Below are 26,094 nucleotides of genomic sequence, written 5' to 3' on the forward strand. Positions count from 1 at the left end.
TCATTTAGATGACAACAGTCAACTAAATCAACTTCTTTCCTTATTTACATTTCTAATCTTTCGAGTTATTTAGACACAGCCTTAATTAGGTTACAATCAGAGTACAGGCCATTTTGATAGATAATTCTTTACTTGATACCAAATGCTCCCACAAAAGGCTGCTACCATTACAAGAAAGAAAGCTAGACATACATTTAATATCAATTTAATGTGAATCTACTATTACAAACTTTTCATTTATTAACATAATTCATTTAAATCTAGGTTATCTTTCCAAGTGATTCAATTTCTTGCTACTTATATTGCTCTAGTCATTAAAATGCAAAGTACATACTAATGAAGGCAATTTTACATTAGGAAAAATTCAGTCCCTTTCTTCTAATTGATATCACTTCCAAAGACTTTTACATCATATGTAAATGAGTAGGTAAAAGTAATTTAAATAATTCCATTTTAGGAATGTACTTTTTCAGTTTTCAAAAGTATTTTTATTTCAATGGATAATTAGCTAAATAAATAGCTGCTAATCCAATACAAAAAGAAATTGTTTCTAAGGAAAAACAACTAGAAAATTTCATATTATAAGTTATTATGGACAGTAAACTCTTCTTTCTTCAAAACAAAAAAGATGGTAATGATGGTAATTTACATTTACTGTTTGTTACTTTATTTCTCTGTGACTACTAGGTGATAACTAAAATAATTATTTTATTTCTGATTCTCTCTCATCTATTAAAAATATCATGGCAGTCATATTTAGGGATTTTTCAGTCCCTAGGAAATAGAAACTTAATATAACTCTGGAACAGTTTAATTGTTTCTGCTGTATTAATACTATTTTGGGTGATTTTTTTTTTTACCTGTAGCTATGACTGTCACATAATGCTTGGTAAATTGATGCAGAAAGTGATGCTGCTAGTGAATGAAGTGTGTGCACCTAAAACCAAAACAGCCACAATTACATTTTGTACTAACATTTCTACACAACAGTAATATTTCAAAAATTAGAAAACATCCAGGAAACCCAGCATCATCATAAGACTGAATCCTAGATGAGACTACTAACTCTGCTTTAAATCTCCTAAAGTAACTCTCACCCACCTTTATACACATGCCACAACAAAGCTGATTGTTTCAGACACATTTTAATCAAACATTTACTTACTGTGAGCCTGCCGTTTACCAGGCCCTGAGCAAAGTGCTAATGTTTGTATTACAGGGATTTGTCCTAGCCTAACAACTAGCTTACTAGCTTAAATAGTAATATTCAAAAAAAAGCAGAAGCAAAATAAGAATAGAATTTTCAGAGCTTTTATTTAAGCTTGCCTCATGAAATTCACCTTGTTGAAAATAAAGACTTGATCTTATCAATAAAAATGAATTAAATTTTTTTAGTAAATGTATCAATCACTGTGTGAAACAGCTAATTTTCCAGAAAGTAAGTAATTTACTTGGTACTCATGAATTGAGGATAGTCTTAGAATTTTACATTTAGAAAGTTTTAAATTTCTCCGTATAATTAAAAAAAGAAAAAAACACCCTCAAATGCTATACTGAATCAATATTTTCAGACTCATAAAATCTTTAAATTTGAAGGGACCTTAGAAACAGTTTCATATGTTATACAGATTACTCTTTGAAAGCCTTACCCAAATTTCTAGGAACCAGAAATGTTTACTTCGAATTCATATGCTTTTTATGCCTTTTCTGCATGTCCCTATTCACACAACAAATGCTTTAAATAATCTCTGCTAAAATACTAATATAGGTTAATTCATACTATGGATGAGAAGTCCCTAATTGGTTATAACCAGGCCTTTAGAAGAATGTACCGCCAGAGATTAAATGTGCTTGTCAAACAAAACAAATAAAAAATAAGAAAACGGGGGATCTGAATTGTGCGTCAGCCACTAGAACTGGAAAAAGCATAGCACAAATACACTTAGGCTGGGACAGTGGAAGTCTGATCAGCTCCCCAGATCCTGCCAAGCTCCCTAGTGTTTCTTGGACTGTATCAGTTTTTAAGATCTTGGCACGGGGTATCAATATAGTTTGCAATAGTAACTGCCGAAACTCTGATTGCCTCTAACTATTGCCTCCAATAAACACAACCACCAAGGAAACAGTAATAAGGACACTCTCTCTGGGACCATTTGTGACCAATCACGGTTCCCTCCCAGATACTCCCCAACTTATATTTTCATAATATCTTGGCGTGTAAACAAATAATCGTAAATATTTCCAACTTAATGGTTCATTTAAGGGGAATGGAGGATCTAGAGGGATATTAAGTGGCAAGAATACTGTCAAGAAAATTAGTTTTATTGCCAAAAGTATTTGTCTGTCTTAAAGGAAGACAATAATTTTTCCAGAAGTAAGAACACTTGCTTTTAAATTACATTCATTGGACAAATAGTCTTGAACTGACCAGGAGTGAGAAAGGTAGCACATAAGAGCACATTAAACCATTTTCTCTAAGTTCAAATTAAAAGACAGGTATAACATATTTACCTTCTCAGTGTGTATAATATCAAATGATCATAAACTTTACATTACCTTCACATCTTCAATACTGGGATGAGGTGGTGTTTTCATCTGAACAATAGTATAAAGTATATCATGGATGTGATTATTTAAGTACAATACAGGATTAGCTATGACTGTTTTTGTTGACGCAATACTTGCTGAAAGCAGAGGTAGGGTGGTAGGCAGTGGTAGTGGAGACTGGAGCTGCTTTACTGTAGTTTCCTGTGGGTGATAGTGAATTATTTTTTTCAAAGTAGTTAAAAAAATTTCATCAATTATCTGATAGAAATACTGGTGATAAACATTGTGTAAAGGGAGTATGTTCGATCACTAATTTTACACAAATTTATTGAGTACCCAGTATGTACCAGGTACTATGCTAGATGTAGATGGTATATAAAGAGAAATATGACACAAGAATACTCTCAAGCTTTTAAGCCTATTCCTTGTTATCAAAACTTCAGTCTAAGACCACATAGAGTATAAATATCTGCCTCCTATAAAGAAAGGAGCTGAACATATTTAGATTAACTAGCAAAAAGTAGTAAAAGAGCTTTATAGCTATAACTGCAAGAGCTACTGAAATTATTGAAATAAACAAGATTGGAAAAAAAGTGATATTCACACCTGTTGTGATTCTTGTAGCAAAAATTTGAGTTCCATCCTTACTGAAGCCAGACCACCACCTTGGGCCCCATGAAGGCTACAGTAGCTGAGAAACACTCTCAGGAGATCTTGGTTTTTCTGCAACCACGACTTTCGTCTTTCTGCATGCTCTCGTTTGGCCTGCAATCTTCTTCTTTCTATTTGATGGCGCTCATAGGAACCAATATCTGGTTTGTCTACCATTTCTTCCTGATCCAGTAGATCACTCTCTACTTTGGAATATGTCTTACTAGAATATTCTTTAATAACTGATTCATGATTACATATCTCATGCAAGGCAGCAATTTCCTTTTCAAGCCAGTTGTAGAGTTGAAATCTGAGTTTCCCTCCATCTACTTCATAACCTGTAGCCAATGTTCTTAATTCAGTCATAAGGATCTTTAAACAAGCTCTGAATTTTAGTTGCTCAGCAATCACATCAACTTCAGTATCACCTTCAGGACCATCCTCTTCCTGAGGTGTTAATAACATGTTAGGGTCTGAGGCCTTCTGATCTGATTGTTTATCTTTTTCCCTGGCATCTGTACTTTTCATCACTAAACCAACAGCATCTTCTTCCTCTTCATCTAAGGCACTGTCGTGATCTTCACCCCAATCAAGATTAAGAGGTTCCTCATCAACTTTTACTACTGGCTGACTCCAGTCATACTGTGATGAAGTTACATTTGACCATTCAATACCAGAACTTCCACTGCCATCACTCAGAGCTTTTGATTGTGAAGGTACATCATCCATCTTGTGAGAAATGAAGTCAGGCTGATCTTTTTTTGCAGATAAGGCAGATGTTTTGGTTACTTTTGGAATTTTGGAGAGTACCTCCAAGGCTAAAACAGGGCATCCAACTTTAAAATGAGCATTTGCAGTGGTAAAGAATAATTTTCTTTCTATGAGGTTAATTTTATCAACAAAGTTCTTCTCAGTTTTGAGACCTAAGGTTGCCAAAGTTCCTTCAGGGGAGGCAAGATTTCTTCGAATGAGCAAAGGATGAGTTCGAAGGTAGTTATAAAAACTAAATGCCACTGGGTTACAAGACTTGATGATAACTATGGAAATCAAGGAGATAAAATCACAAAGCATTATGTTAATATGTATTTACATTACAAAACAATAAAATACGCCAGCATTTCTTAAAAAAACAACATGTAAATATTAACCTACGATAGGTTAAACTATGGCACATACAATCATTAAAACTGTACAGCTGAAATAAAAAGAATTTCCCAATATGCTATGGAGCGATTCCCATCACTATAGAATGATGTCCAGGATACACTAAGAAAAAGAAGATGCAGAAAGTACATGTAGTAACCCCCTTTTATCTATATAAGACAGTGAAGAGGAAATACAAATACACACCCATGCATATTGGCTTATCTTTTTTAAATGGAAGACAAACACAAAAAAATTTTAATTGATTCCTTAAAAGGGGAGAGCAAAACAGAGGAAAAAAGCTAGATTCCTCTGAAAATACACTGGTTTTATATATTTTATTTCAACACCATGTCATTTTACATAATTTTAAAATAAAATCAAATCTAAACCACAATTCACAAAAGGTAAAATTAAACAAATCAATCTATCGAGTTGGTAGCATAATCACACAGAGATGAAATCTAAAAAGTGAGTTAAAAACAAGTAATTTGACTGTACATCCTTAGCAGAATGCACCATAAGACCACAAAAATCTGCAAAAAAGCTTAAATTATGCTCAGAATCATGTTATTATAAAAATATCTGTATTATTATTCTGAAACTTATATGCACACAGATAGCAAATAAGTACATTCATGCCATGAGAATTCAAGCATTTCATTATAAGACACAAACTTGACATCTAAGAAGAAAGAACCCTATAATCTATATGTGCATGAGAAATATCAGGGTAAACTCCTGAATTCTTAAGGAAAAAAAATTTCCTAATTCCATTCATTGCAACAGTCTAGAAATTATGACAAGATTAGTACCAATGAGGATCCCAGTGCCCAGACTATAGTTTCGAAATATTATTCCCCACTAAAAGGAAGCAGAATGCTTTGGAGGAATGGTCATTTCCAGGTCTGGGGCAGGAAATGTACAAGATGAGCCTGAAACATTCTGTAATACCAGAAAGCAAGAAAACTATCAAGAAATAATGCCAGAATAATTCAGAAACCTGAAGAAGCTCCATTTGTGAAAGACAGAACAATCTGAGCATCCATAAAAACAAACCAAGAAAATGATGTCAGCAAGATGGCTGACTAGACACACCTGGCATTCATCCTCCAAAAAGAAAGGACCAAGGCAATGAATAAACAGCTAAGATTTGACTGGAGTGTCAAAGGGAGAGCACTAGAGTGCAGCAGGGGAGTGGAGATGCACCTGTGGTGACTGTAAGTCTAGGACAGCAGTGTGGAGGTACCCAGCCTCTGCAGCCCTATCTCCCCTACCCAGACTGGATCTGCCCACAGTCAGGAAGAACTTCTCATTGCAGAGGGGAAAAGGTAAACAGAAGATCCCCACTAGCCCTCATGGCCACCACAAACATCTACAGTCCTTACAACAGAAGAATCCCACAGTACTTGCAAACCTTGTGTCCAGTTTGGAGAGATGTCAGAAATTCATGCAACTGCATTGCCCCAGATTAGGAGCATAAGGTGTGTGCCCTCCACCTACTGCCAGTAAGCCAAGCTGCTGCAGCAAAGTACTATCTTGAGACCAGTCACCTCTGGCATGCGCACTGCTCTGGGGGCCAGGAGTCACTGTACCTGTCCAACACTGGGGCCCCATCTTCATTCCAAGCCCACATGGATAGCTGAATGCTACAATCCCAGCTATGCAGAGCCTAGGTCCACGATTGGCTATGACTTTGGTCCTGCATGGCAGGGAAATCAACCCCTACCATCACGCTTTTAGTCAGAGAAAAAATCTGGCAGTCTTGCCCAGGGTGAACCACTACATACATACGCTCCCCCAAATGAGAGACGTCCCCAAGCCTATGAGCAGCTGATATGCCCCTGGGCCAGCAAAGAAGCTACATGCCCACACTCAGGACCTCAGAAACAGCCTGCAGCACCCCTGCTCCCTGAACTCAGAGTTCTGGCCTGCCAAAGGCCCCGTGCCTGCAATCAAAGCCCAAGAAATAGTCCTTCAGGCCGCCCCTGGCAGCACACCACCAGGCCAGCCAAGCAGCCAAGAGCCCATTTCCACGGCCCTGTGGGCTATCCCTGGTGGACACATCCCAGCCTGGTCAAACAGTCCTGCAGGCTGCCCACAGTGTGCACACCCCTTAGCCAGTTGAACAGCCTTGCACCAGCCTCAGACCGGAGAAACAGCACCATAGGCCCGTAGCAGAAATGCCCCCATGCCAGCTGAGCAGCCTTATGCCCACACCTCAGGCCTGAGGAGCAGCCTGACTGCCACCCCAGCCAACATAGTCCCAGAACAGCTGAGCAGCCCTGCACCTGCATCACAGGTATACAAATAACCCATGGGCAACACCCTGCAGAAACACCCCCAGGCCAGCTGAGCAGCCATGCAATCATGTCATGGGCCTGAGAAACAGCCTTGTCCCCACCCCCAGGAGACAAAACCCCAGGCCAGCTGAGTAGCCATGAGCCCACATATGAGGCCTGAGAAACAGACCTGCAGGCTGCTTCTGGCAGGCACACCTCCAGGCTGGCCAAGTGACCATGTACCCACACTCCTGGCCAGAGTAACAGACCTGTGGCCCCAATCCCAGCCAACCAGACCCTAAGCTGACTGACCCATTGTGTGCACATATGCACCCTGACCTGACAAACTGTCCAACAAGCCCATTCTGGCAAAGCTACATGACCATCACTGCAAACTCAGCCTAGGCAACTGAGAGGATTGCAAATGCCACTAATGTGGATTACAGCTGAAGAAGCTACATGGAGAGTACACTACTGTATCCATGTAACCAATGCACTCCACCACACCAACACCTGAGGACCTATTCATAATAACAAGTCTTTCCCTATAAACCCTACTCCATAAAATTAGAAGAGGCAACTTTTTCCACCAGATGCATAGGATCAATGTAGAAACACACCAACCATGAGAAAGCAAGGAACTATGACACAAAAGAAAAAAATGGAAAGGAAAATACTAATTCTCCAGTAATAGACTCCAGTCATAAGGAAACATATGAAATGCCAGAAAAATAATTAAGGAAATCATAGTCTTAAGGCAACTCATTCAGATACAAAAGAATACAGATATACAACTAAAAGAAATCAGGAAAAGAATTCATGATGTGAATTTGAAATTCACCAAAAAGAAAGGTATCATACAAAAGAACCAAACAGAAATACTAGAGATAAAAAATTCAATGAATGAAATAAAAAAATAAAATCAAGAGCTTCAACAACAGACTAGACCAAGCAGAAGAAAGAATTTCTGAACTTGAAGATAGGTCTTTTGAAATAACTCAGGCAGACCAAAAAAAAAAAAGAAGAAGAAGGAAGGAGGAGGATGAGGAGGAACAGGAAAAAAAATAATGAAGAACGCCTAAAGGATTTATGGGACACCATTAAGTAAACAAATATTCATATTATGGGCATTCCAGAAGAAGAAAAAGGAAAAGGTGAGGAAAACATACTAAATAAAGTAACAGCCCAAAATTCCCAAGTCTTGGGAAAGAGACAGGCATCTAGGTCCAGGGTGCTCAAATAATCCCAGATAGATTCAACCTAAAAAGATCCTCTCCAAGGCACATGGTCAAGTTGTCAAATGTCAAAGACAAGGATCTCCTCATTTTTATTCCCAAAAGGCAGTCAGTGACCAATGACCAGTATTTCATTTCTTATGATTTGTTTCAGGAAACAACCAAAGGAAATGGAGGAGGCAGACACAACATGTGTGCACATTCAGGTGCATGTGTGTACAACATATATATGTCAAATGCAACAAGAACCACACTGCTGTGCATCTTACTTTTTTCACTTAAAAATACAGCACGTATTAACACATCTATCTACCTCAATTTTTAATGACACACTGATTCTATATGTGGATATATTAAAATGTATTTAACTATTCTACTGACAAAAACTTAAAATGTTCCATTCCTTTCAAATTATTGCAAACAATGCTGATAAATATCCTTAAGTGCTTGTAATATCTAAATTATTTAGGACAACAAGGAAACAAGAAAATTTACCACAGAGGCATAAAGTTTTTGTATGCTTGTTAAATATATATGTAATTAGAATAGGATGGTAATCCTATCTCATCCTTTAGCCACACAAGAAATTTTAATAATAAATTCTCAAAGTTGAAAAGCAAATCTGGTAATGATTTTTCTTAATCTAAGTGAACATTAGTTCAGAAAGTGTCTCTTCCTTTAAAAAACAAAAAAAAGAAATCCACAAAATGTCCTACCTTGATGTTCATCATCCTCCTTTGGTGTTTGTTCCAGTAATGTGTCCAAGGCTCGGGTGTAATCTTTCATTACCCAATAGGCAAGACTACGCAGGAAAGGATCAGGATGTAATCTTTTGCAACTGAATCCTGAGCCATCCTTTTGGCAACCCAAAATCTTCTGATTTAGGATGGATATATAAGTGGATGAAGTCTCAAATTCAGATTCATATAAACGGGCAATAACCATGGCTAGCTGAATATCTTCCATTTTTTCAAGACATACCTGCAAATTTAAATTTTAATACTTATCTTATTTAATGATAATTAGAGAGACGAAATATCCCATCAATACCCTGAAATTATCTACCATTTATATTCTCATGGTGGGGGAAGAGACAGTGAAGGGTAGTTAAATGATTGATAGGAGATTAAGGAATAGCAAAAAGAGTAACAGGTTGGAACTTAGTAGCTTCCAAACTAGACAGATCATTTATAAAATAAGCATGAAACAAAGTATATTAATATCATCTCAGACTTAGATCAATTTAAATAACATTCATTTTTAAAGTAAATACTACATATGACACTAGAATTTATATACCACTTCCTCTTAATTTCGAAATATATTTCTGCATAAACATAAGTATTACTATCTGCCTCATATTTAAATAGTAAATAACTTATGAAATAAAGCCACATGTTCTATTCATAGTCTCTGGGAGCCTATATGCTAATGCAACTACCAGTTCTGAGCATTTGAGGTCATTCAGGCAATATGAGCATCTCTCAGTCAACACTTGTCTTTGCTTGAATATCTTCTAAGCTAACCTTCCAATTTTAAAATCTTAAGTACTGATAATCGGCGCCCAAGATGGCCGAATAGGAACAGCTCCAGCCTCCAGCTCCCAGCATGAGTAACACAGAAGACGGGTGATTTCTGCATTTTCAACTGAGGTACCGGGTTCATCTCACTGGGGCATGTGGGACAGTTGGCGCTGGTCTGTGGGTGCAGCCCGACCAGAGAGAGCTGAAGCAGGGTGAGGCATCACCTCACGTGGGAAGCACAAGCGGGAAGGGAACTCCTTTTCCTAGCCAAAGGAAACTGAGACACACAACACCTGGAAAATCAGGTAATTCCCACCCTAATACTGCGCTTTACCAAGGGTCTTAGCAAACGGCACACCAGGAGATTATATCCCACACCTGGCCCAGAGGGTCCCATGCCCACAGAGCCTCTCTCATTGCTAGCACAGCAGTCTGAGATCTAACTGCAAGGTGGCAGCAAGGCTAGGGGAGGGGCGCCTGCCATTGCTGAGGCTTAAGTAGGTAAACAAAGTCTCCAGGAAGCTCGAATTGGGTGGAGCCGACCACAGCTCAAGGAGGCTGGCCTGCCTCTGTAGATTCCTCCTCTGGGGACAGGGCATAGCTAAACAAAAAGCAGCATAAACCTCCGCAGAGGTAAATGCCCCTGTCTGACAGCTTTGAAGACAGCAGTGGATCTCCCAGCACGGAGGCTGAGATCTGGAAACGGACAGACTGCCTGCTCAAGTGGGTCCCTGACCCCCGAGTAGCCTAACTGGGAGACATCCCCCACTAGGTGCAGACTGACAACTCACACCTCACACGGTGGGGTACACCCCTGAGATGAAGCTTCCAGAACAAGAATCAGACAGCAACACTTGCTGTTCAGCAATATTCTATCTTCTGCAGCCTCCGCTGCTGATACCCAGGCAAACAGGGTCTGGAGTGAGCCTCAAGCAAACTCCGACAGACCTACCGCTGAGGGTCCTGTTAGAAGGAAAACTAACAAACAGAAAGGACACCCCACCAAAACCCCATCAGTACATCACTATCATCAAAGACCAAAGGCAGATAAAACCACAAAGATGGGGGAAAAGCAGTGCAGAAAAGCTGGAAATTCAAAAAATCAGAGCACATCTCCCCCTCCAAAGGAACGCAGCTCATCGCCAGCAAGGGAACAAAGCTGGACGGAGAATGACTTTGACGAGTTGAGAGAAGAAGGCTTCAACTGATCAAACTTCTCAGAGCTAAAGGAGGAACTACATAACCAGCGCAAAGAAACTAAAAACGTTGAAAAAAGAATGGATGAATGGATAACTAGAATAATCAATGCAGAGGAGCCCTTAAAAGAACTGATAGAGATGAAAACCATAACACAAGAACTACGTGACAAATGCACAAGCTTCAGTAACCAACTCAATCAACTGGAAGAAAGAGTATCAGCAATTGAAGATCAAATGAATGAAATGAAGCGAGAAGAGAAGTATAGAGAAAAAAAGAGTAAAAATAAATGAACAAAGCCTCCAAGAAATATGGGATTATGTGAAAAGACCAAATCTACGTCTGATTGGTGTACCTGAAAGTGACGGAGAAAATGGAACCGAGTTGGAAAACACTCTGCAGGATATCATCCAGGAGAACTTCCCCAACCTAGTAAGGCAGACCAACATTCAAATTCAGGAAATACAGAGAATGCCACAAAGATACTCCTCGAGAAGAGCAACTCCAAGACACATAATTGTCAGATTCACCAAAGTTGAAATGGAGGAAAAAATGTTAAGGGCAGCCAGAGAGAAAGGTCGGGTTACACACAAAGGGAAGCCCATCAGACTAACAGCAGACTCTCAGCAGAAACTCTCCAAGCCAGAAGAGAGTGGGGGCCAATATTCAACATTCTTAAAGAAAAGAATTTTCAACCCAGAATTTCATATCCAGTCAAACTAAGTTTCACAAGTGAAGGAGAAATAAAATCCTTTACAGACAAGCAAATGCTTAGAGATTTTGTCACCACTAGGCCTGCCCTACAAGGGATCCTTGAAGGAAGCACTAAACATGGAAAGGAACAACAGGTACCAGCCATTGCAAAAACATGTCAAAATGTAAAGTCCATCGATGCTAGGAAGAAACTGCATCAACTAGCGACCAAAATAACCAGCTAATATCATAATGACAGGATCAAGTTCATACATAACAATATTAACCCTAAATGTAAATGGACTAAATGGTCCAAATAAAAGACACAGATGGGCAAACTGGATAAAGAGTCAAGACCTATCAGTATGCTGTATTCAGGAGACCGATCTCACATGCAGAGACACACACAGGCTCAAAATAAAGGGATGGAGGAAGATCTACCAAGCAAATGGAAAACAAAAAAAGCAGGGGTGGTAATCCTAGTCTCTGATAAAACAGACTTTAAACCACCAAAGATCAAAGGAGACAAAGAAGGCCATTACATAATGGTAAAGGGATCAATTCATCAGGAAGAGCTAACTATCCTAAATATATATGCACCCAATACAGGAGGACCCAGATTCATAAACCAAGTCCTTAGAGACTTACAAAGAGATTTAGACTCCCATACAATAATAATGGGAGACTTTAACACCACACTGTCAACATTAGACAGATCAACAAGACAGAAAGGTAACAAGGATATCCAGGAATTGAACTCAACTCTGCACCAAGCGGACCTAATAGACATCTACAGAACTCTCCATACCAAATCAACATAACATACATTCTTCTCAGCACCACATCACACTTATTCCAAAATTAACCACATAGTTGGAAATAAAGCACTCCTCAGCAAATGTAAAACAACAGAAATTATAACAAACTGTCTCTCAGACCACAGTGCAATCAAACTAGAACTCAGGACTAAGAAACTCAATCAAAACCACTCAACTACATGGAAACTGAACAACCTGCTCCTGAATGACTACTGGGTACATAACGAAATGAAGGCAGAAGTAAAGATGTTCTTTGAAACCAATGAGAACAAAGATACAACATACCAGAATCTCTGGGACACATTTAAAGCAGTGTGTAGAGTTAAATTTATAGCACTAAATGCCCACAAGAGAAAGCAGGAAAGAACTAAAATTGACACCTTAGCATCACAATTAAAAGAATTAGAGAAGCAAGAGCAAACACATTCAAAAGCTAGCAGAAGGCAAGAAATAACTAAGATCAGAGCAGAACTGAAGGAGATAGAGACACAAAAATCCCTCCAAAAATATCAGTGAATCCAGGAGCTGGTTTTTTGAAAAGATCAACAAAATTGATAGACCGCTAGCAAGACTAATAAAGAAGAAAAGAGAGAAGAATCAAATAGATGCAATAAAAAATGATAAAGGGGATATCACCACTGACCCCACAGAAATACAAACTACCATCAGAGAATACTATAAACACCCCTATGCAAATAAACTAGAAAACCTAGAAGAAATGGATAATTTCCTGGACATTTACACTCTCCCAAGACTAAACCAGGAAGAAGTTGAATCCCTGAATAGACCAATAGCAGGCTCTGAAATTGAGGCAATAATTAATAGCCTACCAACCAAAAAAAGTCCAGGACCAGACAGATTCACAGCTGAATTCTACCAGAGTTACAAGGAGGAGCTGGTACCATTCCTTCTGAAACTATTCCAATCAACAGAAAAAGAGGGAATCCTCCCTATCTCATTTTACGAGGCCAACATCATTCTGATACCAAAGCCTGACAGAGATACAACAAAAAAAGAGAATTTTAGACCAATATCCCTGATGAATATCAATGCAAAAATACTCAATAAAATACTGGCAAACCGAATCCAGTAGCACATCAAAAAGCTTATCCACCATAATCAAGTGGGCTTCATCCCTGGGATGCAAGGCTGGTTCAACATACGCCAATCAATAAACGTAATCCAGCATATAAACAGAACCAAAGACAAAAACCACATGATTATCTCAATAGATGCAGAAAAGGCCTTTGACAATATTCAACATCCCTTCATGCTAAAAACTCTCAATAAATTCGGTATTGATGGAACGTATCTCAAAATAATAAGAGCTATTTATGACAAACCCACAGCCAACATCATACTGAATGGGCAAAAACTGGAAGCATTCCCGTTGAAAACTGGCACAAGACAGGGATGCCCTCTCTCACCACTCCTATTCAACATAGTGTTGGAGGTTCTGGCTAGGGCAATCAGGCAAGAGAAAGAAATCAAGGGTATTCAGTTAGGAAAAGAAGAAGTCAAATTGTCCCTGTTTGCAGATGACATGATTGTATATTTAGAAAACCCCATTGTCTCAGCCCAAAATCTCCTTAAGCTGATAAGCAACTTCAGCAAAGTCTCAGGATACAAAATCAATGTGCAAAAATCAGAAGCATTCTTATACACCAGTAACAGACAAATAGAGAGCCAAATCATGAATGAACTCCCATTCACAATTGCTTCAGAGAGAATAAAATACCTAGGAATTCAACTTACAAGGGATGTAAAGGACCTCTTCAAGGAGAACTACAAACCACCGCTCAATGAAATAAAAGAGGACACAAACAAATGGAAGAACATACCATGCTCATGGATAGGAAGAATCAATATTGTGAAAATGGCCATACTGCCCAAGGTAATTTATAGATTCAATGCCATCCCCATTAAGCTACCAATGACTTTCTTCACAGAATTGGAAAAAAATGCTTTAAAGTTCATATGGAACCAAAAAAGACCCTGCATTGCCAAGACAATCCTAAGCCAAAAGAACAAAGCTGGAGGCATCACGCTACCTGACTTCAAACTATACTATAAGGCTACAGTAACCAAAACAGCATGGTACTGGTACCAAAACAGAGATACAGACCAATGGAACAGAACAGAGCCTTCAGAAATAATACCACACATCTACAACCATCTGATCTTTAACAAACCTGACAAAAACAAGAAATGGGGAAAGGATTCCCTATTTAACAAATGGTGCTGGGAAAATTGGCTAGCCATAAGTAGAAAGCTGAAACTGGATCCTTTCCTTACTCCTTATACGAAAATTAATTCAAGATGGATTAGAGACTTAAATGTTAGACCTAAAACCATAAAAACCCTAGAAGAAAACCTAGGTAATACCATTCAGGACATAGGCATGGGCAAGGACTTCATGTCTAAAGCATCAAAAGCAACAGCAACAAAAGTCAAAATTGACAAATGGGATCTAATTAAACTAAAGAGCTTCTGCACAGCAAAAGAAACTACCATCAGAGTGAACAGGCAACCTACAGAATGGGAGAAAATTTTTGCAATCTACTCGTCTGACAAAGGGCTAATATCCAGAACCCATAAAGAACTCAATCAAATTTACAAGAAAAAAAACAAACAACCCCATCAAAAAGTGGGCAAAGGATATGAACAGACACTTCTCAAAAGAAGACATTCAGACAGCCTACAGACACATGAAAAAATGCTCATCATCACTGGCCATCACAGAAATGCAAATCAAAACCACAATGAGATACCATCTCACACCAGTTAGAATGGCAATCGTTAAAAAGTCAGGAAACAACAGGTGCTGGAGAGGATGTGGAGAAATAGGAACACTTTTACACTGTTGGTGGGATTGTAAACTAGTTCAACCATTGTGGAAAACAGTGTGGCGATTCCTCAAGGATCTAGAACTAGAAATACCATTTGACCCAGCCATCCCATTACTGGGGATATAGCCAAAGGATTATAAGTCATGCTGCTATAAAGACACATGTACACGTATGTTTATTGTGGCACTATTCACAATAGCAAAGACTTGGAATCAACCCAAATGTCCATCAGTTACAGACTGGATTAAGAAAATGTGGCACATATACACCATGGAATACTATGCAGCCATAAAAAAGGATGAGTTTGTGTCCTTTGTAGGGACATGGATGCAGCTGGAAACCATCATTCTCAGCAAACTATCACAAGAACAGAAAACCAAATACTGCATGTTCTCACTCATAGGTGGGAATTGAACAATGAGATTACTTGGACACAGGAAGGGGATCATCACACACCGGGTCCTATTGTGGGGAGGAGGGAGGGGGAGGGATAGCATTAGGAGATACACCTAATGTAAATGATGAGTTAATGGGTGCAGCACACCAACATGGCACATGTAAACATATGTAACAAACCTGCATGTTGTGCACATGTACCCTAGAACTTAAAGTACAATAAAAAAAAAAAAAAGAAAGAAAATAACCTATGGGGAAACAAGGATGAACAATTACATCAGAATTATCAACAGCAAAACCGAGTATAAAAAATAAAACAATGTTCTATTTTAAAGAAAAAATCTTAAGTATTTATTATTTAAAAAAAGCAACTCATATGCCTGGGATAATTGTAAAAAAAAAAAAACAAAAAAAACCGACTAATTCTAAATTTAAATACTAAAGTACTTTCACTTAATTGAATATTTTTCTATCATGTATTATTTCCAATTGTATTTGCCCTTTACCTGTTCATATTGTACATGATAGTAAGTAATCTAAGAGGAAGATACCAGAAGTAAACAGAAATATTTGTAATTACTCTCATAATCAGCTGCTAGGATTACATATCAAAAAATGGGAAGTTTTACCTCCTCACATCATTTTTAATATTCTAATATTATAAAATATTATAAAACAGTACAAATTGCAGTTTCAGTTCCTTATTTATGAATTTCATTAACAAAAAGAGAACAGCTTAATGTATCTGCCTTTCTGCACAGAATAAGGAGGTTGTGACCTACATACTTTAAATAGTTCAGAATCACAAGTGGTCGGGAAGACGACATTCATAAACTGTTTTTCAGCATTTTTTTCATACATTTTACACATAGTCTTGAAATGCAATGTGCCATATATGAAATTTTTCTTTTTTTCTTTTTGAGATGGAGTCTCACTCTGTCACCCAGGCTGGAGTACAGTGTCGCGATCTCACCTCACTGCAACCTCCGCCTCTCAGGTTCAAGTGATTCTCTTGCCTCAGCCTCCCAAGTAGCTGGGACTATAGGTGTGTGCCACCACACCTGGATAATTTTTGTATTTTTAGTGGAGACAGAGTTTTGCCATGTTGGCCAGGCTGGTCTTGAACTCCTGACCTCAGGTGATCCACCCTCCTCGGCCTCCCAAAGAGCTGGGATTACAGGCAAGAGCCACCATGCCCAACCTGAAATTTTTCATTTGTTTCTCCCTTGAATTTATTCATATTTTCCTTTACCACAGGGCCACTATTTTAAGTACAGCAACCTTTGTAGTTATTCTGTGTCCTTACAAACATATGACAAAAAGTTACGATCTCCTCTACAACCTTCTCAGGTTTTCAATCTTTTACAAGTATTATATAGTGTGTTTTCTTATTTATACCTCTATGGCATCTTTCAACGAACCCGCTAGCAAGAAAAAAGCAGCGGATTGTTCAAAGCGTTGTTTTCCAAGTAAGGAAAAAGCATTTTTCAAAGCAGCTTTTCGCCATCTATCTTCATTAAAGTTGTGGCTGAAAAATGTTGTCATTTTTTCATCATGCTGTGACCTGGGAACCAAGCAGAAACATAAAGTGGTTAAACCAAATTTAAAATGTTCTACAAAATGTATAAAAATATAAAATAAAAACCTCAAACATAAATCTAAAAGAAGAACAGGCATTTGTTATCAAGCATCTCTTTACTTCGTCTAATAAGGAATGTCAATGCCTTATGTATACATAACTAGGAAACGAAAGCATTTTTTACTTTGCAAAGTGCTTTTATCAACTTTTAAAACATCCCACCCCTTAGATTAAGCTGAAAATATATTTTACCCTTTTTTTCAGCTAAAGGAACCAAGTCGCATAGAAGTTGATTTGATGAAGCTCATACACCTAATTATTTTCAAAAGCATTAGGTTTCTTACTCACAGCACAATCTTCATTCTGTTGAATCACATTAAGTGTCAAGGCAACTTACCTAAACAGACCCCACACTATTGCTTTCTTCTTCATTGAAAGGTAGAATAGTGCAGCATCTAAGGCATCATTGTTCCTTTGAAAAGAAGCTTTGGCAACCTAAATGATAAATTAAATATTAAATTAATAATTTGACAAAAGAATTACAATCAATTAATCAACAATGTTTCCCTGCTACTTCCATGGCTGATAGAAACTGTAGAGACAGAAAAAGTTGGTTCTGTTTCACAATCTTCAGTAGGTTATAATATTAATACACGCTCCTAGAGATAATCATTTGCAAGCCAGTAATTATGGTAAAAATCATAATTACAGCCAGCACTTATTGACTATTTACCATGTACTGGGCACGAGTCTATGCACCTTTTGTTATCTTATTGCATCACTACAAACCATGAGGTTCTATCATTATTCCCATTTTACAGATGAAGTGACTGAGACAGAAAGGTTAAGTGAATTGCCTACAGTCACACAGTAAGGGTTAGAAAAGGGAATAGAACCCACGTAGAACTGAAACTAACATAGAAAGCAATAAAGAAGGCAGAATATTCAATAGATGTGAGTTTTTTCTTGAAAATTCAACGTTATACTGTATGTAATCATACTGTCTTAAACATAAGAGCATATAGGCCATATCTGATTTTTCCAGGATGCTGAGATACAGCCTCTGCAAATCATTAAGCTGAAAGGCATACTGACAAAAAAACAGTGGACATTTTATTAATTAGCTCACATTGATGGCAAAGCAGGAAGCTATAATACTAAGGTATGGGAAAAAGGGAAAAGACACCTAAATTACATCACGAAAATGCTTTACTCTTGGGTCGGGCGCAGTGGTTCATGCCTGTAATCCCAGCATTTTGGGAGGCCGAGACAGGCAGATCACTTGAGGTCAGGAGTTCGAGGGAAGTCTGGCCAACGTGGTGAAACCCCGTCTCTACTAATACAAAAATTAGCCAGGCGTGGTGGCGCACACCTGTAGTCCCAGCTACTCGGAGGCTGGGTGGGAGAATTGCTTCAACCCGGGAGGAAGAGGTTGCAGTGAGCCAAGATTACGCCACTGCACTTCAGCCTGGGTGACAGAGTGAGACTCCATCTCAAAAAAAAAAAAAAAGAAAGGAAAAAAAGAAAACATTTTACTCTCAATACTCTTTTCCCTTCCCCCTTTTAATTGTGTTCTCTGCCCCTTATCATTTAACTTAGTGCTTCAATATGCTCCATCAGTTTTAGAAGAATTTTATTTGTATTCAGCTGATTTATAATACACATTTCAAGGCAGAAAATGTACATATCCCTTTGATTTAATTTTAAGAAATAAATTACTTGTGGAAATAAATCATATGTGTATTATCACAGATAATTATAATGACAAGACACATGTTGACAAGAAGTAAAATCTTTGTGGGATAAATCTGAAACAATTCAGATAAAATATATCCTCTTTTATCCAGTGCTTTGGAATATAAAAAATTTAATGTAGATACTGCATCATTTATATTCTTTAACAATTAACTTTTCCTGTACATCAGAAATCACATTTTTTAGTTGGTGCAGGAATAAATTCCTTCTTATATCTGTGCTTATTTTAGAAAAGAAAATACTGGTATTTTGTTGGTAGCCTTACATGTAACAGAAAAACAATACTTTTAGACTCACATTTAAAACTGTGATCTGACAACCATACACACCAGAATCATGGGATGCTGATTAAGATGAAGAAACCTCAGCCTTACCACTAACCTACCAAATTAAAATCTCTGGTTATGAGATGGAGAATATGCATTCTACATAAGTTTACCAGGTGAGTCTTCTTTGGGGAACTACTATTAAGGAATTAATCAGGAAAAGGTCTTGGCATCCTTCAGAGAAACAAATTCATACTTCACAAATATAGTACCACTGATTGTACTCCAGGGAATTCCAAAGGACTAAAAGGAAAATATGAATGAGAATTCCACTTTCCTAATCCTGCTAAAGTAGAAAGGGCACAGGCTAAATCTAACATTTATAAATGACTGGAGTTTGGGCTTGTTACCTAGCCTCTCTGAATCTTAGTTCCATTATGTGTAAAATGGAAATGATGACATAGGGTTGATTAGAACATAACATGGAATTATTTATGAAAAGCAACTGGCACCAAACCTGGTAGAGAGCTGAACTGATTTTTTTTTTCCTAAAAGGAATCTACCAGAAAACTGACTCCAAAAACCTGCCCTAAAAACTTTTATAGCCATTTCACTTGCTGCCACAGATATGTTCTTCAAGTACATACAAATCAAAACTGTTTTTATCCAATGAGATTTCAAGCGTGCAAAGAACGTTTGCTACTTATTAAACTAGTGATGCACAGAGTCCTTTGTATAAAAAGTTTAATTTGTAATGTAAATAACAAACAAGAACTCAAGTTTACTTTCTAAATTTAGATTTTTGCATTTTCTTAAACTACAGCACACCTCAATTAATAACAGAAAATATTATTATTCCACGGATATATTATAAATTCAGCCTATATAGAAAGACACAATATCATACTGCATGGATGTTTTATGAAGGTCAAGTTTTTGTAATCTTTAAAACTTAATTTTAAAAAGTCTCACCAGTCATGGTGGCTCATGTCTGTAATCTCAGCCATTTGGGAGGCAGAGGAGGGCAGATCGCCTGAGGTCAGGGATTCGAGACCATCGTGGCCAACATGGGTGACACCCCGTCTCTACTAAAAATACAAAAATTAGCTGAGTGTGGTGGCACACGCCTGTAGTCCCAGTTACTTGGGAGGCTGAGGCAGGAAAATCACTTGAACCCAGGAGGCAGAGGTTGTAGTGAGCCAAGATCACGCCATTGCACTCCAGCCTAGGTGACAAGAGTGAAATTCCATCTCCAAAAAAAATATATATATATATATATATCTCAAGACCTCAAGATAGACAAACAAATTTCCCACTACAGGTTTTCTGGGAGACGGTATCTTTTTTTCTTTAGGAAAAGTTTTTTTTTTAATATAACTCAAAATCCACTAAAAAAAAAGTTACCTTTTCAATGCATCTTCGAAGCGTGTTAATGTTCCTCACCCACCACCCTATTCCCATAGCTCTTAATTCAGACCACTGGGGGTCCCCTCTCTGAATTGCTGGAATCATATTAATCAGTTCTTCTTCAGCCTCAGAATGAAAAGCCCAGGCAAAATGGCATGTAGACACACCTAAATTGGAAATATAAAATAATAACCTTCATAATTGTATCAAATAAGAAAAACAATTTTTCATGCAGTCACATACGCATTCGTTTTGGAAAGAATTTTGAAGCAGAAAGAGTGAAAGGCAGTCTGTCATCGATTCAGGACTTTATAAGTTTCTGAATACAAGATCAATAATGTGATACACAAAATCCAAATCTCTTTTTCCCCCAACATTTGTTTTTGTTTCCCCTACAAAAATAGGGACACTAAAACTTAATCATTAGAAATAAAAATATTTGAATATCAGGCCATTCACACGTATGGCACACCAAATTTATCAAGACGTCACAAGAGCTGCCCAAGCTCACACAACTAAGAGTGCAGGGCCCAGGCCTGATTCCAAGTTTCTCTGTCATGAGGACCTGTGAATCCGGCCTGCCCAAGAGGACACAAGGTGTGTTGTCCCCGACAAGAGCCCAGGGGAAGGAAAGCATGGTGAAAGCTTCGTTCAAGTCAAAAGCACTTGGCTCACCGGCCTGGATGTCGATTCTAGCACCACTACCCCATTCTTCTCTCTACCCACGGAGCTAAATATCACTTCAAAGTAAGCTCTAAACTTCATGAGAGTTCCAGAAAATAATAAGGGTAAGTTGCAATCATGATGTACATTCCTCTGTTTTTAGTGCCTTCAGTTAAAAGTAGTTTAAAGTGACTAATATTGATGCTTTTTGATGAACATTGTTTTTTGTTTGGGGTTTGTTTTTTTTCCTCCTGGAAGAAGACTGACAGAGATCTAGGCTATTTGTAGAGGCAACAAAATCTTTACTGATGCTATTAGACTTCCAAGTACTAATGGATTTATCAACAGTTCAATTATTAATAACACTCTTACTGAAATTCGACTTAGAGCAGGTAAAAACACAACGTAATGAATGTGAACCATGCAGAATGGTAATGAATAATGGGAATGCTGGGAAGAACTCTGGGAAGCCTTGGAAAGAAGCCAAACTAGTCCAAGTAGCCATCTCTATGAACTCATTTTAGAAATAAAGAAATGTCTGAGGTCAATGAAAGTCACATTACAACACAGGCCTCTCAGTGCTATTAAGTATCAATATTGTTACACATAATTTTTTTCATTATCAACTACTATACAGATTTTGTATGCAGTTTAAAGCTTTTCTAATAATTACTGCTTCACTATAATTCCTTTGAAAGTAAAAAACAAAAAACTATTATTATTATTTTGAATAACAATCTTAACTCTCTTAAATTTCCCATTGCCAACACTCATATAACAACTGTGTTTGTAATCATACCACAAAACTAATGCAACATGTCTTGGCTGCCACTATAAATTTAGGGGAAAACACCGGACAAAATTAATAAAAATTTAGTTTTTAATAACCTAAAAGACAGACTAATTTTTTGACTATTTAAATCTCTGCCGTTAAGAGAGAATTACTGCATCATATAATTGAAATTCTGCTTTAGAAACTAATATATAGCAACACAAAATGCATAATTTGCTGATACAAAATTTATAATATAAAATAATACATAGCATATTACATTCTATATCCTTAAATTAATTAAAATTTTGGTATAAGAAGAAACAAAACAAAAATACACACAGACATGTCAGAAGAATTAGGTTCAGAAAGCAAGATTAAGAGCAGTGAATGTATTTGAAAACTTGCAGAGGTGAAAAACGTTATTAGGGAAGAAAAAGAACAGGGGCACCAACAGGCACTTCTTTTTATTTACCTACCAATGGCAGGCTATTCTCTACAGTTTACCTCTGCTCTTCTCAGCTTTTCTATCTACATACTGGCTACTTAATTTTTCCCTGAAAACTGGTCCCAGGACCATCACCTATAACACCAGTCACTTCTCATTGCCCATGCTTTAACTGTAGTAGAAGGGAAACTGGAATTTGACAACGCTTTAGAAATTTGAAGTGTTTTAGATTGCCCTAGGAAATGTACAAAATTGTAATTAATTGATTCAATACCACTTGACTATCACCCAAAATTAAAGAGAACATGGAGATACCATTTTAAAAATCTATCCAAATGGCATAGATTGCTTAAAATGTTAATATCAAATGTGGGCAATGGGTTGAGTTTTGGCATCATCAAACTTTTTTTATTTTACATTTTTAATAATTTTTTGTTTTCAATTTTTGTGAGTACACAGTAAGTGTATACAAACTTCTGGGAATGTAAATGAGCACAGTATTTCTGAAGGGCATTTTCATGATACTTATCTTATCAAGAGTGAATAATTTTCACGCCTTTTGATTCAGTAATTCCACTGCTAGAAAACTAGCATGAGGAAATAAACAGGAATGTAAATACTTACTTGCCAAGCTACAAGGTTCTTCATTACAGTGACAATTCAAACAGAAAAAAAACCTCAGCAAAATCTATTTCAAAAATAAAGGATTGGGTAGATAAAATACAGTTTAGACACAGAATTTCAGATGGCTATTTAAAGTTATGTTTTCAAAGAACATTCATAGGTTAAAGGGTATAAGTGCCATGGGTAGGAATAACAGTCTATCAAGCCTAGTGTTCTAGGTTCTGTAATACTAAGACATATATTATGGGACTCTTTCCAAGATGTTGGTTTCAAAAGAAATATGGTCCAATGAAATGAGCTCTGGACTGGGATTCGAACTCCAAATCTTCTAATAAATAGTCCTGTATCCTGGGCAGGTCACTTTTAATTCTATGGTTTCAATTTTTTAATCTGTAATAACAAGGCTGATATAAATCCTTATGTCTCAAATCAGGTGTGGCAGTATGTTTGAAGTATGCAAATCCACTGTTATCAATATGGCAGATCTTCCTGAATCATCAACTTTACTTGCTGGCAAATAACTGGAACATAATGCTTACATTAAAATAAATACAAAAACATATCACAGAGCAAAGTTTACACAATTTTTCAAAGAAAAGACATCAAGATATTTAGCGCTACTCTGCAGAGAGCCACTTCAGGTTACCACCTCAGGCATACCACATTTACCCCCTAAGCTACTACTTCAGTAAATAAATTCTATTCTAAACTTAGTTAGAAAAGTAAGTCACAGAATAGAGCCGAAGGATGCATAGAAAAATGGTAAGTGGGTACTATGTGACAGAAAGATCTTAAGGCCAGTGATAGGTATGCACTAATGACTTACCTAATGTTTACACACAAATGTGAATAAACCCCACCGCTCCAATATTAAGTAAAAGTTGGCAAAGCTTCAGTGAGTGAATTACCTTGATGAAGTAGCTGCACTCGGTATAAGGGAGGCAGAGATGTCAAAAGGCATGTGTGTAGGCGCATAGCTAACAAGTATCTCAAACCACACTCATCTAATGTATCTCTTCCTGTAATTTAAACAGAAAATACGTTTAAGGAAAAAGGAATGCAAGAGGCCACAAACTGATAAGCTATAAAATAAACATTAAACTTAGTCATAATTTATATAAAATACATAAGATATTTTTAGTGTATTCCTTCCTGAACACTTTAACGTTTTTACAAAAAAATCATATCTTTACAAAAAAATATATGTGACTACGAAAACTCTTAAAAGAAAAATGATTTGGGGAAATACAATTAACTATTAGAACAGATAACAAAAGCATTTATAGTGACATAATAAATGAAAGACATCTTGAAATCCAATAAAAAATATATTAACTATAGTATGTTAGGTACAACTTTTAATAATATTTTCTACACGAATTCCAATGAGACGTAATGGAAATTATATAACTGATGTGAAATCATTTGTTATATATTTAAACAGGTAATATTTTCTACCTTGGTTAAATTAACTGAAATATCGTACTACCAAAGATTTAAAATTTGAATCCCCTGGCTAGTTAGTGTTACATGGTTAGGCTGAATCTTCACCTTGATTCCACAAATTTATTTATACAAATGAATTCCACTTAGTTGAAGTATGAAGGTGTAGCAAGTGTAACCAAAACTATAGCCACTGCTGGATAAAAGCAAAGGAAAAATACTGACAGCACCTAGCCCAATAACTGACACTTCAGAAGTACTCAAACATTATACAATCAAACAATATTTTCCAGAAAAAAAAAAAAAAAACTTTTAAATGGCCAAAGATCAAGCCCTAGCTCTGTTTTTCATTATCTATATCAATCCATCTATCTATCTATTTAGCTAGATAGATAGCTATTAGGTTGGTGCAAAAGTATTTGCAGTTTTGCCATTACTTTTGCACCAACCTAATATCTATTTATTTATTTATTTATAGACATAGGATCTCGCTTTTAGACCAAGATGGTCTAAAAGTCCTGGCCTCAAGCAATCCTCCCACCTTAGCCTCCCAAAGTGCTGCCATTAAAGGTGTGAGCCACCATGCTCATTTGTCTACTTATTCATTCAACAAATCAAGCATCTATTACATGTGAGGAACTCTTCGGGTACTGGGAAATCAGCAGTGAATAAGGCAAAGTCCCTACTCTCTTGGGGATCATATTTTAGGAGGTAGAGACAAACAATAAACAAATAATATGTGGAAATTAATGCTACGAACAGAAATAAAGCAGGACTGAGAGATAGGGAATGCTAGAGTAAGAGAGTTCTATTTCATACAGTATGGCCAGGAAAGAACTCTCTAGTAAGATGACATGCCAGCAGCAATTTGAGGAAGTAAAGGAATGAGCCATGCATGAATCTGGAAGAAGAGCATTCTAATAGAGCAGAAATGAGCACAGACTGTGTGGGACTTTTAGGCCACTTTAAGGCTCTTAACTTTTATTCTAAAGTGAGACAGGAAGGCACTGGTTTATGTTGAGCAAAGGAGAGATTTAATGTGATTTGATTTTAAAAGAATCACTGGTTCCTAGGCAAAGAACAGACGGAGGTAACAAGAATAAAGCAGTCAGGAGATGACAGGGACTTGGACCAGAGTAGTAACTGCAGAGGTAATGATAATTGATTGTTGGATTCTGGATATTAATAGAACTGATAGCATTTGCCAATGAACTGGATATGAGGTATAAGAGAAAGCAGAGTCAAGAATGACTGTACGTTGTTTCACCGAAACAAGTGGAAGAACTCATTTACTTAGAATCCATTTACTGAGATGTGTAACTCATTTAATCTCTGACCTTCGGTTTCCCACCTGTGAAATGGAGACATTCATTCCTGCCTTATTACCTCATCAATGTCCACTGTGTCCAGGATACACTATTTCTATATTGCTTTAGCCAATGATACACTTTTGTATTAGAAAGTGTAAACTGTTTTGTTTTACAAATTATGGCATGCCTACTTTCTTAATGTCCCACAGTAAAAACTAATATATATTAAACACACAACACAAGCTTAAGGTTGTTCTGGGAAGAATCTCACTCAACTGCATACAACCTCATAATGGTTAAGATTTTTCTTTTCCAATTAATAGTGAGAAAATAAGTCATAGGCAAAACCCTAGGTCTCTAGTTACTTTAACCTGCAGAGGAGAAAACTTTGGGGGATATACTATAGGGATGTAAATCTACATGAAGAGATATTTTCCAGCTGCCTTTCCCCCACAAATCTGGAAATTATGAAATAGTTAAAAGGGTACAGGCT

At 37.2% G+C, this 26,094-nt stretch overlaps 1 protein-coding gene across 5 annotated transcripts in view; it reads right to left on the reverse strand.

The window, feature by feature from the left end:
• The window catches only part of DMXL2 (Dmx like 2), a 172,649-nt gene that overhangs the window by 29,628 nt on the left and 116,927 nt on the right, over positions 1-26,094 (reverse strand). For all 5 annotated transcript variants that reach the window (XM_050797905.1, XM_050797903.1, XM_050797904.1 and 2 more), the window contains exons 19-26: positions 23,757-23,867; positions 20,339-20,508; positions 17,311-17,408; positions 16,733-16,898; positions 8,575-8,839; positions 3,154-4,235; positions 2,557-2,748; positions 861-937 (exon numbers count right to left, since the gene is read on the reverse strand). In XM_050797905.1, coding sequence (XP_050653862.1) covers positions 861-937; positions 2,557-2,748; positions 3,154-4,235; positions 8,575-8,839; positions 16,733-16,898; positions 17,311-17,408; positions 20,339-20,508; positions 23,757-23,867 — 2,161 coding nt within the window. The remainder of the gene's footprint in view (positions 1-860; positions 938-2,556; positions 2,749-3,153; positions 4,236-8,574; positions 8,840-16,732; positions 16,899-17,310; positions 17,409-20,338; positions 20,509-23,756; positions 23,868-26,094) is intronic.

Source organism: Macaca thibetana, chromosome 7 (assembly GCF_024542745.1).
Source record: "Macaca thibetana thibetana isolate TM-01 chromosome 7, ASM2454274v1, whole genome shotgun sequence".
Taxonomy (NCBI): Eukaryota; Metazoa; Chordata; class Mammalia; order Primates; family Cercopithecidae; genus Macaca; species Macaca thibetana.